General features: G+C 35.0%; 1 protein-coding gene across 3 annotated transcripts in view; it reads right to left on the bottom strand.

The window, feature by feature from the left end:
• Nucleotides 1–13,515, bottom strand: part of RSRC1 (arginine and serine rich coiled-coil 1) — a 167,785-nt gene extending 154,270 nt beyond the window's left edge. For 2 of the 3 annotated variants that reach the window (XM_039363873.1, XM_039363872.1), the window contains exons 1-3: nt 13,385–13,514; nt 5,070–5,260; nt 1,895–2,020 (exon numbers count right to left, since the gene is read on the bottom strand). In XM_039363873.1, coding sequence (XP_039219807.1) covers nt 1,895–2,020; nt 5,070–5,251 — 308 coding nt within the window. In that variant the 5' untranslated portion in view covers nt 5,252–5,260; nt 13,385–13,514. Of the gene's footprint in view, nt 1–1,894; nt 2,021–5,069; nt 5,261–13,384 lie in introns of all 3 variants that reach the window. The other variant, XM_039363874.1, reaches the window with a different exon arrangement.

Consider the following 13,515-nt stretch of genomic DNA (forward strand, 5'->3'; position numbering starts at 1 on the left):
AGTTAAAAACAGAGTTAGGGAATGAAAGTTGTACTTAACTTGGGGACTGCCTGTATCTCCTTCCATTATGACTGGCTAGTTTATTTTGATTTAAGTTGTATCCCTTCATCAGTTTTGTCCCATCAACAATACGTGCTAAGTTGTATTTGCCTTCCTGCATTAAGACTTGTTCTTTCTATCTTCCCTGCATGCTTTACATACAAAAAAAATTCTTGAGTTATGTACCTTAACCTTTTCCTGTATTTGTTTTTACTCCCAGTCTTATTCTTAGTACTTCACATTGTATTATTTTCCAAGCTCTTGTTTTCCTTTTTCCAATATTCAATTTAAGGCCCTCTAGATCAGACTCACAAAGCACCTCTTAAACATTCTTCCCAGTTCTCATGAGTGCCTCTCTTACCAGGAGTCACTTATCTCAGAAATAAGATCCATTATCAAAGATGCACCTTTAAAGAAGCTGCTTCAGGACATGCTGGAGGATATACAAAGTACACTTTTGAATGATTTGCAAATGTCTAATAATAGATACACAGGTATGAGGGCATTGCTTCTCTTTAATGCTCTTGTGGTATTATGGTAAATGTGTTAACACCGCAAACATATGCTGGGCCAATCATCTGCACCCTTCAGAAAAGCATTTGGGGAAAACTGATGTTTTGCTACCTTCAAATGGAGATGCATCAAGGTTTCATTTGCTAAGTTCTTGATTTATTATAATTTTTATGTTGTCTTTTGTGTTATTTAAAAGCTGATCCAAATCTTTGGAAACTGAGTAGCATATAAGCAAAAAAAATACATACTGCAAATCTTTCCTGTCCAATTCACGCCATCTACACTTCAATACCTCAAGAGAGAACACACCCTAATAAAAATAGCTACCATGTACCTATGGGTATGAATGAAGAGGTTTGTAACAGTTACAATAATTGGAATTCCAAACTAGCCCATAAAATTATATTTTCATCCAACTTATACTTCTAAAAGCATTCACAAGATCTGAATGCACTCTATCTTGATTTTTCTTCTCCATGAAATTGTACGTAAGTTTTTAATAAGCAGTATATCGAAGTCCTGAATAGAAAAGCTGGATCTCACCAATCCTATGATACAAAATAACTTCAAGTATTTTGTAGTATTCATTATCACTGTACTCCTGTAACAAATGGTTCCTCATGCAATCGTCATGGTTAATATTAAAAATAATTTCTATTTTATTTAATATGTACTTAATAACTTTGTATTGCCACAAAATAAAACATTAGATCTTCAATCACTGTATAAAATGCATATTTTCAAATAGTTTTCTATTTTTATATATTATTAACTATTATTCTGAAATAGTTATAATATAAATACCATAATTCTGCAGAAGATCAATATTTAATGTGAGTATTACATAATTTCAGCTTTCATACAAATTACTTGGTATTATTATTTTGACATATTTATTTTAAATTTCAGGTTCAAGTATGAGTTCAAATACTCCAAGTATTTTTTTTAATGAAAATTACTTATGAGCATTAGTTAAGTACTTTTTACTTTATTTTAAGCAAAATATTCAAATGAACACTTTTTCTAGCAAATAATACCCAGCAACATGATTACTTTTTAACTTGATATTACCTATATATACTGTCACCATGTGCTTTGTATAATGGATGTTGTAACCAAACTGGTCTTATATCAAATATATACATATGGACTAGGGAACTCCCAAGTTAAACCACAATATTAAAAGTATATAAAAATACTTCAACCTTTTGTGGTTATATTTATAATCTTGAAGTTAACATAAAATCACTAATTACCAAATCATGGGATATAAAGACTTGGAAGTGCAAAGTAAAAAACGTATTATCTGGGTAATTGTTCTCCCAGGGCAAAACTGTCATACCTTCTTGATCTGCTTTTGGATCTTGATCTCTGTGATCGATATGATTTTCCTTGTGCTCTTGATCGGCTATGGCTCCGTTTTCTTTTGGACCCATACGAAGAACTGCTGCTTGATCGATGCCTTCGCCTCAAATAGATATCAGCAGAAAACCTACTTACAATCAATCCTATTTTTTGCATAGTCAACTAAGCTAGTCAATATAGTAAATATGATCAACCTCCACACACACATATACTCAAAGACAGACAGACAGACAGAAAGACATAAAATAAGTAAAATATTTATTAAAATATTTTTCTTAGGCTAAATCCAAGCTATCAAAATAATATACAAATTCCAGAAGACTTTTGGACAACTCAAAAGTGTAGAGATTTTTTTATGAAATGATAAACTATCTAAAGATTTATTTTAACAAAATGATGTATTGTTGGTATCTGTCACTGGAAGAATTATCTAAAATGTATAAAGATACTTTGAAGTATGTTGGAAATATAATTTACCAAGCTGAGGAAACATGTAAAAAAGCTTAAAATTTTTGAAATCAAATACGTAACATTAATTCAGATGATATTAAAGATAATATACAATAGAAATCAGATATTTTCCCTGTAGAGACTCAGTTGGAAAAAATCATGGAACTTAGTTTTTATATATGGTAACAGTAACAAGACTTTCATATGCACAAGATTTGAAAAGATTTGTCATTACCTACAACTGAAGAGTGGATAGTAAAGTTAATGGAGCTGGTTGAAATGGCGAAATTGAAAGCTTTAAAGAAAAGATACTGATTAATTTTAATGAAGCCCTCTATGGACTTCTTGCACTAAACTGAATAAATGAAATTATGATATATGAGTTTATGAATAAAATATCAGATAATAGAAAAATGAAAACTATGTTGTGAACTTAGAAATAGGAGCTTACAGGTAGTCCTTGATTTACAACTGGTCACTTAGCAACCGTTTCAACTTATGACAGAACCCCTAAAAGATACTTAAGATACACTCAAAGTTAAGGCTGCTACAGCACCCCACAGTTATTCACCCTTACGACCAATTATAAGAATGCTACCCATCTGGCCCCGCTGGGTCCCTACAATCACTTATCCACCCAAGGGAAAGATTTGGCTGGCTGTAGCACATGCAAATCAGTTGGAGCTTGCTATCCTCATTTCCTTTCCTCCCAGCTAGCAAGGGAGATCACATCGACTGCAACATGCAAGCCTGACTATAACTTCTGGGCTCAAGGTTTCAAGCCAATCCTTTCAAGCTTGTGCAGGGGATCAAGAAGACAAGCAATAGAATGCACTGTCTACATCAGCTTCTGTATGTTCTTGGGTGCCACAAACTGAAAGTAACTTAATCTAACCATTCAAAGTTATCAGTGCAAACATCCAGACTGGCCTAAATGTGAGATATTTTATTTGCAAAAATTATTAAAGGCAGACAAAATCATCAAACTTTGTGTGATAATCTCCAGAGAAAGCAGCAGGAGTCTGAATATGCTTCCTCACAACCTAACTCAGCAGAGCAAGCCATAAGCTTTGCAAATATCCTCGGTGAAAAAACAGCAACTTTGCTGTACATATTAACAAAGCAAAAGTGAGCATCAAACAATGCTTTTTCTCATTTTTCACATATTCTGACCTGTGTTCAAGTATTTTATTGTATAAAATTAACATATAAAACCACTTACAAGTAAAACAAAAACAAATATAAGATTTTTTCCTTTAATACATATCAGGTTTGAAGGATATGCATGATCTATAAAGTGTTTCAATCAATATATATTTGAAACTCATATAGCATATTCTGTTGCAGTAACAATGTAGGGATGTAGCATTGTCTGTATTGTAGTTGTTTTCTTGGCCACTTATTGGCAATAAGATGCTACTGATAATAAAATTTTCAGGTTAAACATGGACTTTTATCGAAAAATATGCACATTTCATGGATATTAGATTTTAACTAAAGAAAAAGAAAAAACTGACATTAAAAGTTTAATAACATCTGTTAAAACTTTGTAGTAAAACCTTTCCTCAAAATTTAAAAATGTAGATCTAATTAAAACGGAATCAATGAATATTAATTCATTAATGTCACTGTATAACATAAAAGTATTCTCCACTGTGACTCATACCACTTTTATCAATGCTTCATATGAAGAATATAATGTGGCTTCAGAGTCAAATTGTTTCTCCAAAGTACATACTATAGACAGATGAACTTCAGATTGCAGAATAGCGTTAACAAAGTCAGTATGTACATGTACTACTCGCTCCTAGAACATCAGAGCTGTAATAGAAGAAAATATGCTACTGTAGGCATATTAGTAGACTTTTGATAAAATATGGAGCAAAGGAAATTGGATAGCAATAAAAAATAGTATATATACATGTGTGTGCGCGCACACACACACACACACACACTACTCTAGGATATAAAATCAAAATTTTGTTACTGATAAAATCATTCTCGAAATAGAGACAACATGGGATGATAAACATTTTTTTACTGCAATTTGAGTAAAATAAATGACAAATTTTCCACAAGAACCTTTGTCTGTGTACTGGTTTTTACGGTTTTTGCACTGTTCTTTCTTTTTAAACATTTTAACAGTGCCCGGAGCCACTGGCAGTTGGGCAGTATATAAATTTAATAAATTATAATTGCACAGTCAATTGGATTTGGCATTTCTTTCCTCCTATCAAGTCCTTCCCAAGGACCTGGGATAGGCAGATATTGATGTTTGATGATGTTAAAGGTACCATTACTTTCTCTATCCCACCAGTTCTTGCTTACAGGCAAAGGGTATTTCTTGCAGATCTTCCAATGCACCATCATGTGACCATAGAGAGGTTGCAAGGGCCACAATTTCAAGGACTGATTGTACTGTAAGTCTTATTATTCAGTGACATAATAACTGAATGGTTGCTGAATGAGTGATTGGTAAGCAAGGACAACCTGTATGGAATTGCTACTTTCTCTAAAATGATGCCATTTGTTAAAACAATAATTAAGCAAATTATATAAACTGGCACTAACAAGTTATATGAATGCTACAATTTATGTATCATTATTTAGCAGACCATATCATAGGATAAAATACTGAACTGTATCTGATGAATATTTTAAAAGTTTCATTTACAGTTTTAAAACTGAAGTAATATATTTACTTTTTTTCATATGAATGTGAACGAAACTGGAGATCTCGAGACCGTGATCTTGATTTTCTTCCAGATTTTTTATGGCTGTAACTTCGACTATCTGAGGAACTGCTTGAAGATGACCTTCTACGATGTTTCTTTTTTCTTCTGCTTTTAGACTCTTCTTCAGTGTCTGATGAATGGCGACCCATTTTAGCAAGCTAGGTTTTACAAAAATTAGAGAACTGTAAACATTAAAAAGTATTGTATGATTAACAGAAAAGTATATCATTACTAAATTTTCACTCACTGGTCTTTAATTTAAAGCAAAATCTTACCTATCTACTGTTACTACATAAGTAACACTGTTCTCCAAAATATAATCATGCAAACTTTTTCACTATTGGAAAAGACACAATGCTCTATGTAACCTTTTTTTTTAAAAAAAGAAATAAACTAAATAATCTTAGAATGCATACTTGCATACTTTTAAATCCTGTTAAGTTCAACAGAACTTTATAAAATGGATAGACCAATTTACATTTCACAGAAAGCAAAATAATTGTTAATGCAGTTCCAGCAAAACTTTATAAGGTACAAAAAAGAACTGAAACATTACTGGAAAAACTAAAAGAATTTGGTGCATTAATAAAAATGTGTAAATACATCTACATTTGTGTGGCAGGGGAAAAAACCCACAAGCGTGTTGTGAATGTTACAGGTACAAAGGAAAGAGGAGAGTTGGGTCTACCTGATTTGAAATTGAATTTTGCAGCTTGCTGTTTGGTTTTGTTTGGTTGGTGCTGCTCAGAAATAGAAGGTTCTTTGAGTTAAAAAACGACCTGATTACGTGGCACAGATATTTATGATACGACAAAGCCCAAATTAATGTGGATTTTAAAAATCATTAGAGTAGACATGTCATACTGAGAATATGAAACAGGCATAAACCCAGGTTGTGCCCCAAAACACCTTTGTAACTGTCAGCACAAGAAACATTTTATAGACGGAGCTTCCGGTGGGAGGCGACGGCGATGGCGGCTAGCTTTTAGCCGTCCAGCTGGGGAAGTGTCAGAGCCGCGGAGCGCAGCGCGCATCAGCTGGCCCGCGGCTCGGAAATCCCTTCCCGGGCAAAGGGAAGGGATAGAGAACGCAAGAGTAGAGGTAGAACCCCTGAACCCCCTCTGGATTTATTTCTAGAGGGGGTGAAAGGAGTGTTCCCTCGGAGCTCTTGCTGATCTCCGCCTCCCAGCTGTTTTTGCTTCCTTGGAAGCAAAAGAAACCGCCGCTTCTATCTCCGTGTTTACAGCATTTTGGTGAGTAATTTTTAAACGGACGGAGCAGTTTAAAGGACTTTTTCTTATATTTTAGGTGTTTATTTTTTTATCTTTTGATTTTTACTATTTTTCCTCCTTTTCTTTGTTATACTAGTGAAAGGACTTAAGATGGCGTTTTGAAAGTGTCGGAGTTTTTTTTTCCTTTCTCTTTTGTTTTACTTTCCCTTTTTAAGGATTGTTTTTTGCTTTTGCTTTTGCTTTTGGCTTAGAATTTTTTTTTTGAATTGTTTGCTCTTTTATTACTTATTCTTGGGATTTATTCTGGACTTTTAATGATTATAGTTTGTCTCTTTTTAAAAATTCTTTTTTTCTTTTTTTCCTCCTCCCTTTTTGGCTGGAGGGGAAAGGGAAGTGACAATTGTGCTTTTTAAAATGGCTTCAAAGAGGCAGCAGCCTTCCTCAGTACCCAAGGTTATTTCTTCTCCTATAACTTCCACTGCACAGCTACAACAACAATCTAAACATGCACCACCGGCTCAGCCACCACCCTCCCCTCCTCTACCTGGACTTTCAGTGCAAGAGGTTAGAGGCATAATGGGAGAGATTGTAGTTCAAATGAGAGAGGAAATGACTCAATTTGTTTCACAGATTAAATCAGAAATTAAATCTGATCTCAAAGAAGAGATAACGGGGATAAAGTCTAAATTGCAAGAAAATAATAATGAATTACGACAAGATATACTGGCAGCTGTTTCAGGTTTGGCTACTGTGGTGGTTAAGCTCGATGCAAGGCTTGAGGAAGTGGAAGACAAAGTTGACTCTTTAGATGACAAAATTCAAGACGTGGAAAGGAAGGTGGACTCCTCACAAGAAGATATTTTGATGTTTCAATACAGACAAATGGAGTATGCTCTGAGGATTAGAGGCCTCAAGGAAGATATGAATCAAGATTTGATGGAGGTGGTTCTTAGTGATCTGGCGCTGGCTTTGGATATGGATAAAGGAGAATTACAGAGAGAAGTAGAAAAAATTTATAGACTCAACTCCTGGATTGCTAAGCAGAAGAATTTGCCCAGAGATGTGGTGATTTACTTTACAAAGAAGTCCCTGCGGAATGAGATTATACAAGCTTTTTACAACAAAAGATTTCAGATTGCCGCCCAAGATGTCATCATTCTAAAGGAAATCCCATCTAAAATTTTAAGAAGTAGGAAAGACTTTGCTTTTTTAACCAATGAGCTTAAAGCTAGATCGATGCCATTCAGATGGGAAATTCCGATGGGTATCGTTTTGAGCCATGCTGGGACACGTTACAGATTGAACACAGTTGACAAAGCTAGAGATTTCTATACTTCGGTCCTGAGTGCAGGCTCAACTTCATCTGGTCGGAAATCTTTGAGTGCTAAGGAACCTGAGCAGCAATCTGAGGCACTAGATTTGGTTTCCGCAGGGATGATAGAAGTGGCAAAGCAACGCCAAACGGAGGCTAAAGAGCAGAGGATGACTCGTGCAGCTTATAAGCGTAAAGAGAAAGAGCAACGTAAAAAAGAGCCCAAAGAGAATTCTCCTGGAAGTGCATCACCGCCGGTGGGAGGAGCAAGACCCAAGAGTTATGCAACACACGCAGCTCTGTCAGAGTTTGATGGTGTCTTCTCCAGGCTGCGTGCCAAGGGAGATGGCAAAGTTTTTGACCTGGAATGTTAATGGATTGAATTCTCCTCAGAAACGGAAAAAAATCTTTTATTATTTGAAACAACATACCAATGATGTTATTTGTTTACAGGAAACTCATATTCTACTTAAAGATCAGAAATATTTAGTTAATGCTCGTTTGGGATCTCATTTTATATCTCCTGCACCTGGGAAGAAAGGGGGAGTTGTTATATATGTCAAACAAAACCTGCCAGCTTGTCTGGTAGAATCAGATCCCCAGGGGAGATATGTGATGATTGAACTTGGTATTTATGGTAAGAAAGTACTTATAGTTGGACTTTATGCTCCAAATCAACAACAGGAACAATTTTATAAACAGTTACACCAAAAAATAACTTTGCTTGATTATAGATCGGTGGTATTAATGGGTGATTGGAATGGTGTCTTAGATACACAAAGGGATAAGAAAGGTTCCTCTCCTTTTCTTAAACAAGCAAGGCTACCTAAAGCCTTTTTTGATATGAAAGAAGACTGGGAATTAAGGGACTATTGGCGGGAACGTAATCAAGAGGAGAGAGACTTTACTTTTTTTTCTGACAGACACCAATCTTTTTCAAGAATTGACTTTTTCTTGATTACCACGGATTTGTATAATAAAGTAAAGAATGTAAAGATTTTTCCTAGATCACTGACGGATCATAGTCCAGTTTGGATGGAGTTGATTCAAGAGAAAGAGGAAAGAAGATCCTGGAGAGTTAATGAAAATTTGTTTAGACAAGAGAAGAATGTTCAAAAACTAAAGGAGTGTTTAAAGGACTATTTTGCTTTGAATATGTATAAGGGGACTTCAATGTCAATGGTATGGGATGCAGGTAAAGCATTTATGCGCGGTGTTTTGATAAAAATGAATAATTTTTATAAGCGAAATCAGACTCAGAAACGTAGAGAACTTGAAGATGAAATTAAACTAAAAGAAAGGGCTTTGATTCTAAATCCTTCTGATGAAAGTACTAAAGAATCTGTAAAGTTATTAAGGTCACAATTTAATATGTTGATAGCAGATCAAGCTGCAACCAATTTATTATTTATGAAACAAAATACATTTTGTAATGCTAATAAGCCGGGGAGATGGTTGGCTTATCAATTAAGAAAGAAACAGAGACTGAGAATAATAGAGAAAATAAATTATAAGGGTAAACTAGTTTCTCAGAAGGAATTAATTAAAAAATCTTTTTTGGATTATTATCAAAACCTATACAAATCTACTAATGTACAACTGTTAGATATAAATAAATATTTAGCTGAGGCAAGTTTTCCTAAACTGACTGAGGATCAGAAATATGAAATTAATGGTTTAATTACTAAGGAGGAAATCGCCTCAGCAATTCAACAATTGAAATTAGGGAAAGCACCGGGTACGGATGGGTTAACAGCTGTTTATTATAAAGCTTTAATGGAGGAGATGATTCAACCATTAAATGATCTTTTTAATGGTATCTTACAGGGTTTAGAGATTCCTCCTTCATGGCGTAGTGCTTTTATATCATTGATTCCAAAGGAGGATCAAGATCTTACTTTACCAAAAAACTATAGGCCTATATCTCTTTTAAACGTGGATTATAAGATATTTGTAAAAATTTTGGTAAATAGGCTTATGAGGGTGGTGCATCATCTTGTGCATAAAGATCAATCAGGGTTTATAACAGGAAGGTATATGAAAAACAATGTTAGACAAATTATTAACTTATTAGAATACTTAGATAAGAACAACCAAGTTCCTGCAGGGCTCATATTTTTAGATGCTGAAAAAGCATTTGACCAACTGAATTGGCATTTTATGCTAAGAGTAATGGAAGAAATGAATTTTGGTGAAAACATATTACAAGCCCTTAAGGTAATATATCAAAAACAAACAGCACAACTTATTGTTAATGGAGGTTTGTCGGAGGTTTTCACAATAGAGAAAGGTACTAGACAGGGGTGTCCTTTATCGCCATTGTTGTTTGTTTTAACATTGGAAATATTATTGATTAAAATTCGAGAGTCTCAGGAAATTAAAGGAATATATGTTAATAAAAAAGAATATAAGTTGAGAGCTTTTGCGGATGACTTGGTTGTTACTTTGTCGCAACCTGATTATTCTGTAGTAAACTTATTACAGTTGATTCACCATTATGGTTTGGTCTCGGGTTTTAAGATTAATGTAAATAAGACTAAAATTTTACCTAAAAATTTGTCGAGTCAGGAGAAGCAGATTTTGGTTAACTCGACGGGTTTTGAGATTGTTAATAAGGTAAAATATTTGGGGGTGATGCTGTCTGTTTCTAATGCAAAACTATTTAAAAATAATTATGAAAGGTTGTGGGTCGGGGTACAGAAAGACTTGAAGAATTGGGAAAAGCTGCAATTATCCCTCATGGGAAGAATTGCAGTGATAAAAATGAATATTCTACCCAAGTTTCTTTTTTTGTTTCAAATGTTACCAATTTTGAAAAATGAGATTAATTTAAATGAGTGGCAGAAGGGTCTCAATAAATTTATTTGGGCAGGGAAAAAACCAAGGGTTAAGTTCAAAATTATGCAAGACTTCCGTGAGAGGGGCGGACTCAAGGTACCAAATTTGAAATTATATTATGATGCGGTGGTTTTAACATTAATTAGTGACTGGGTAAATTTGACAAATTCTGAGATACTTTATCTAGAGGGATGGGATTTACTTTATGGGTGGCATGCCTATTTAATATTTAATAAAAAAATAGATTGGGCTTTTAAATCTCATATTTTAAGAATTTCTTTACTTAGGATTTGGAGAAAATATTATAAAAGTGATTTTAAAGTACCATTATGGGCTATACCTTGGCATGCGATAGAAGGAATAAAAAGAGGGGTTAAAATGGATATGGTGTCTTACAGACAGTTACTTAAATGGGATGGACAAAACTGGCAATTAAAATCACGGGAAGAATTAGCACAAGAAAATTTTACTTATTCTTGGTTCCAATATAGGCAACTACTAGATAGATGGAAGATGGATTGTAAGGTGGGTTTTCTTAGAGAAGATGAAAATCTTATTAAGCAACTGAAGGATCAAAGACAAACCCACATTAAGAGAATTTATGGGGTTTTAGTTGAATTGGACTCAGAAACGGAACTAATTAAAGATTGTATGATTAGATGGGCGCAGAACTTTGGTGAGCCAGTTTCATTGGACACCTGGGAAACTATTTGGGTGAGAAATGTCAAATTTACTCAAGCACAGAATCTAAGGGAGAATTTTTATAAAATGTTTTATAGATGGCACCTTGATCCACAAAAAATGTCTTACATGTACCCTGACGTGCAACCTAAATGTTGGAGATGTGGTTATAAGGAGGCTTCCTATTATCATATTTGGTGGTCATGTAGAGAGATAAAAGCATTTTGGATCAAAATATGGTGGAATATCCAGAGAATTTTTAGAAGGAGGGTAAAATTTACTCCGCAATTATTTTTGTTAGGTATTGTTACAGATTGTGATACAAAGGAGGTTGTATTGATGTTAAACTTGATCACAGCCGCGAGGCTGTTAATTGGACAATATTGGAAGAAGGAATCTTTGCCTACATTGCAGGAATGGTTTTTTAAAGTAGCTTATCTGGCAGAAATGGCAAAGATTTCGGCTTTCTTAAAGCAACAAACGCAAGAGAAGTTTTTTGCTATCTGGGACAAATGGATAAAATTTATACAATTTAGATTGGGTATACAAAAATATTATATAGCTTTTTCATAAGTTTTATTTTTATATATATTATAGATATCTTTTTTATATATATAAATATAAAGTTTTTAATTTAATTTTTATTTTTATTTTTTTTTTTTTTATTATTATTTCTTAAGCCTATATTCTGCTCTGGGAAGCTCAGGGGGGGGGAAGGGAGGGTTTTTGGGAGGGGTGTGGGGTGGGGGGTTTTTTTTATATGTATTGTTTAATTTTTTTTTTCTTTTGTATATGTTGTTTTTTGTTCTGTATTGTTCTTGTTTTTTTTTGTAAAATTTATAAAACTTTTAATAAAAAAAAAAAAAAAAAAAAAAAAAAAGAAACATTTTATAGACAAGAAATAATAGAGAAACCCAAATGGGTAGCTTATCTCGAGATACTAGAATTTTGTTAAGAGGGATACAAAAAAAAAAAAATCAGGAAGAATTGGTGACAGAAATAAATGCCATTTTTTTTGTATCTACAGTTATTATAAAGATTTAAAGTAGACAAAAGAGTTTGTGGTTTTTGAACACTCTAGAATGAAATAGAATTATGTGCAAATGAGGTATATGTAATTGCTAAAATTTTGAAATTAGAAACAGAAGAATAAGTGAAAGTGTACAATAAAGTGGTCTAAAAAGTTTGGTTATAATGTACAGATGGAACAATGGAAAAATATGTGGTTGAAAGGATTGAAATGTACATATTATAATCCATAGCTGATGGACAAGTAAAAAAGCTAGAAAATTTTGGATTCAAATACATATACCGACTCAGTGGATTTTAAATAGAAAAAAAATAATAGAAAATTGAGGCCAGAAGTTTTTCTTTTGGGATCGAGGGACAAACTGTTGGAAAAAAGTCATGAAACTTTGTTTTTATACAGTAAGTGATAACTGCAGAGATACTATTGTATGCACAAAGATGGAAAGATTCCATCTTTGTGCATAACCCACAATGGTTGGTGATAATGGAATTTTCTGAAATGGATAAACTGAGGTCTTTGAGCAGAGAAGACAATATCTGTTTACTGATGACTGTATCTTTCGCATAAAGTGGGGGGGGGAATGAAGGCCAAGGCATGGGAAACAGAAAGGGATGGTGGTTCTTCAAAAGGTTTTAAATGGCACGAGAATCGTTACTCCTGCCTTACAGACCTCACACCAACCGTTCTTCCCCTTCCCCAAACCAGACCCCAGATGAGTTGGGTTGGCCTCTGGCGAGGGGGGGCGCAGGCTACAGTCCAATTCAGACTGAACATCTCAGACCGGCTCGCTGCTTTGAAAGCAAAGAAGGCTCTGGGCCACCCTTCCTACCAAGAGGACTTCTTTTCCCCAGGGCTTCGGAAAGAAGTGACCACAACATTCTCCCTGCCCAGCAAAATCTCTCCGTCGCCTTTGCTGACGGAGGAAAGTCGGGGAGCCGAAGAAAACACCGGAACGAGGCTGCCACCAACCAGAGGGTTTCCTCGCTCGAGGAGAAGGAGCGGCCCAAACCGCCAAGGCTCCGGGCTTTGGCTTCCAGGCTACTAGACCGGATTTTGCCTCCTACTCCCGAAAACCAGAATATGAGGCGCTACCGGCTTTTTTTTTTTTTTTTTTTTTAAGCTCCCCTAACTCTCCGCCTCTTCCCGGAGCCCCACGGCAACTGTACTCCCCCAACCCGAGCCCATTTACCTCAGGCGCCCGCGAGCGCGCTGAAGGCCCCGGCGCTGCCGAGCTTCCGTAGTTTGAGCTCAGCGCCTTCCTCCTCCAGACCGCCAGCCAGACCTTACTAAACCATCACAACGCTCATCCATCCACGTGCC

The sequence above is a fragment of the Crotalus tigris genome, unplaced genomic scaffold (assembly GCF_016545835.1).
Source record: "Crotalus tigris isolate CLP2741 ecotype Arizona unplaced genomic scaffold, ASM1654583v1 scf7180000019608.391392, whole genome shotgun sequence".
Classification (NCBI taxonomy): Eukaryota; Metazoa; Chordata; class Lepidosauria; order Squamata; family Viperidae; genus Crotalus; species Crotalus tigris.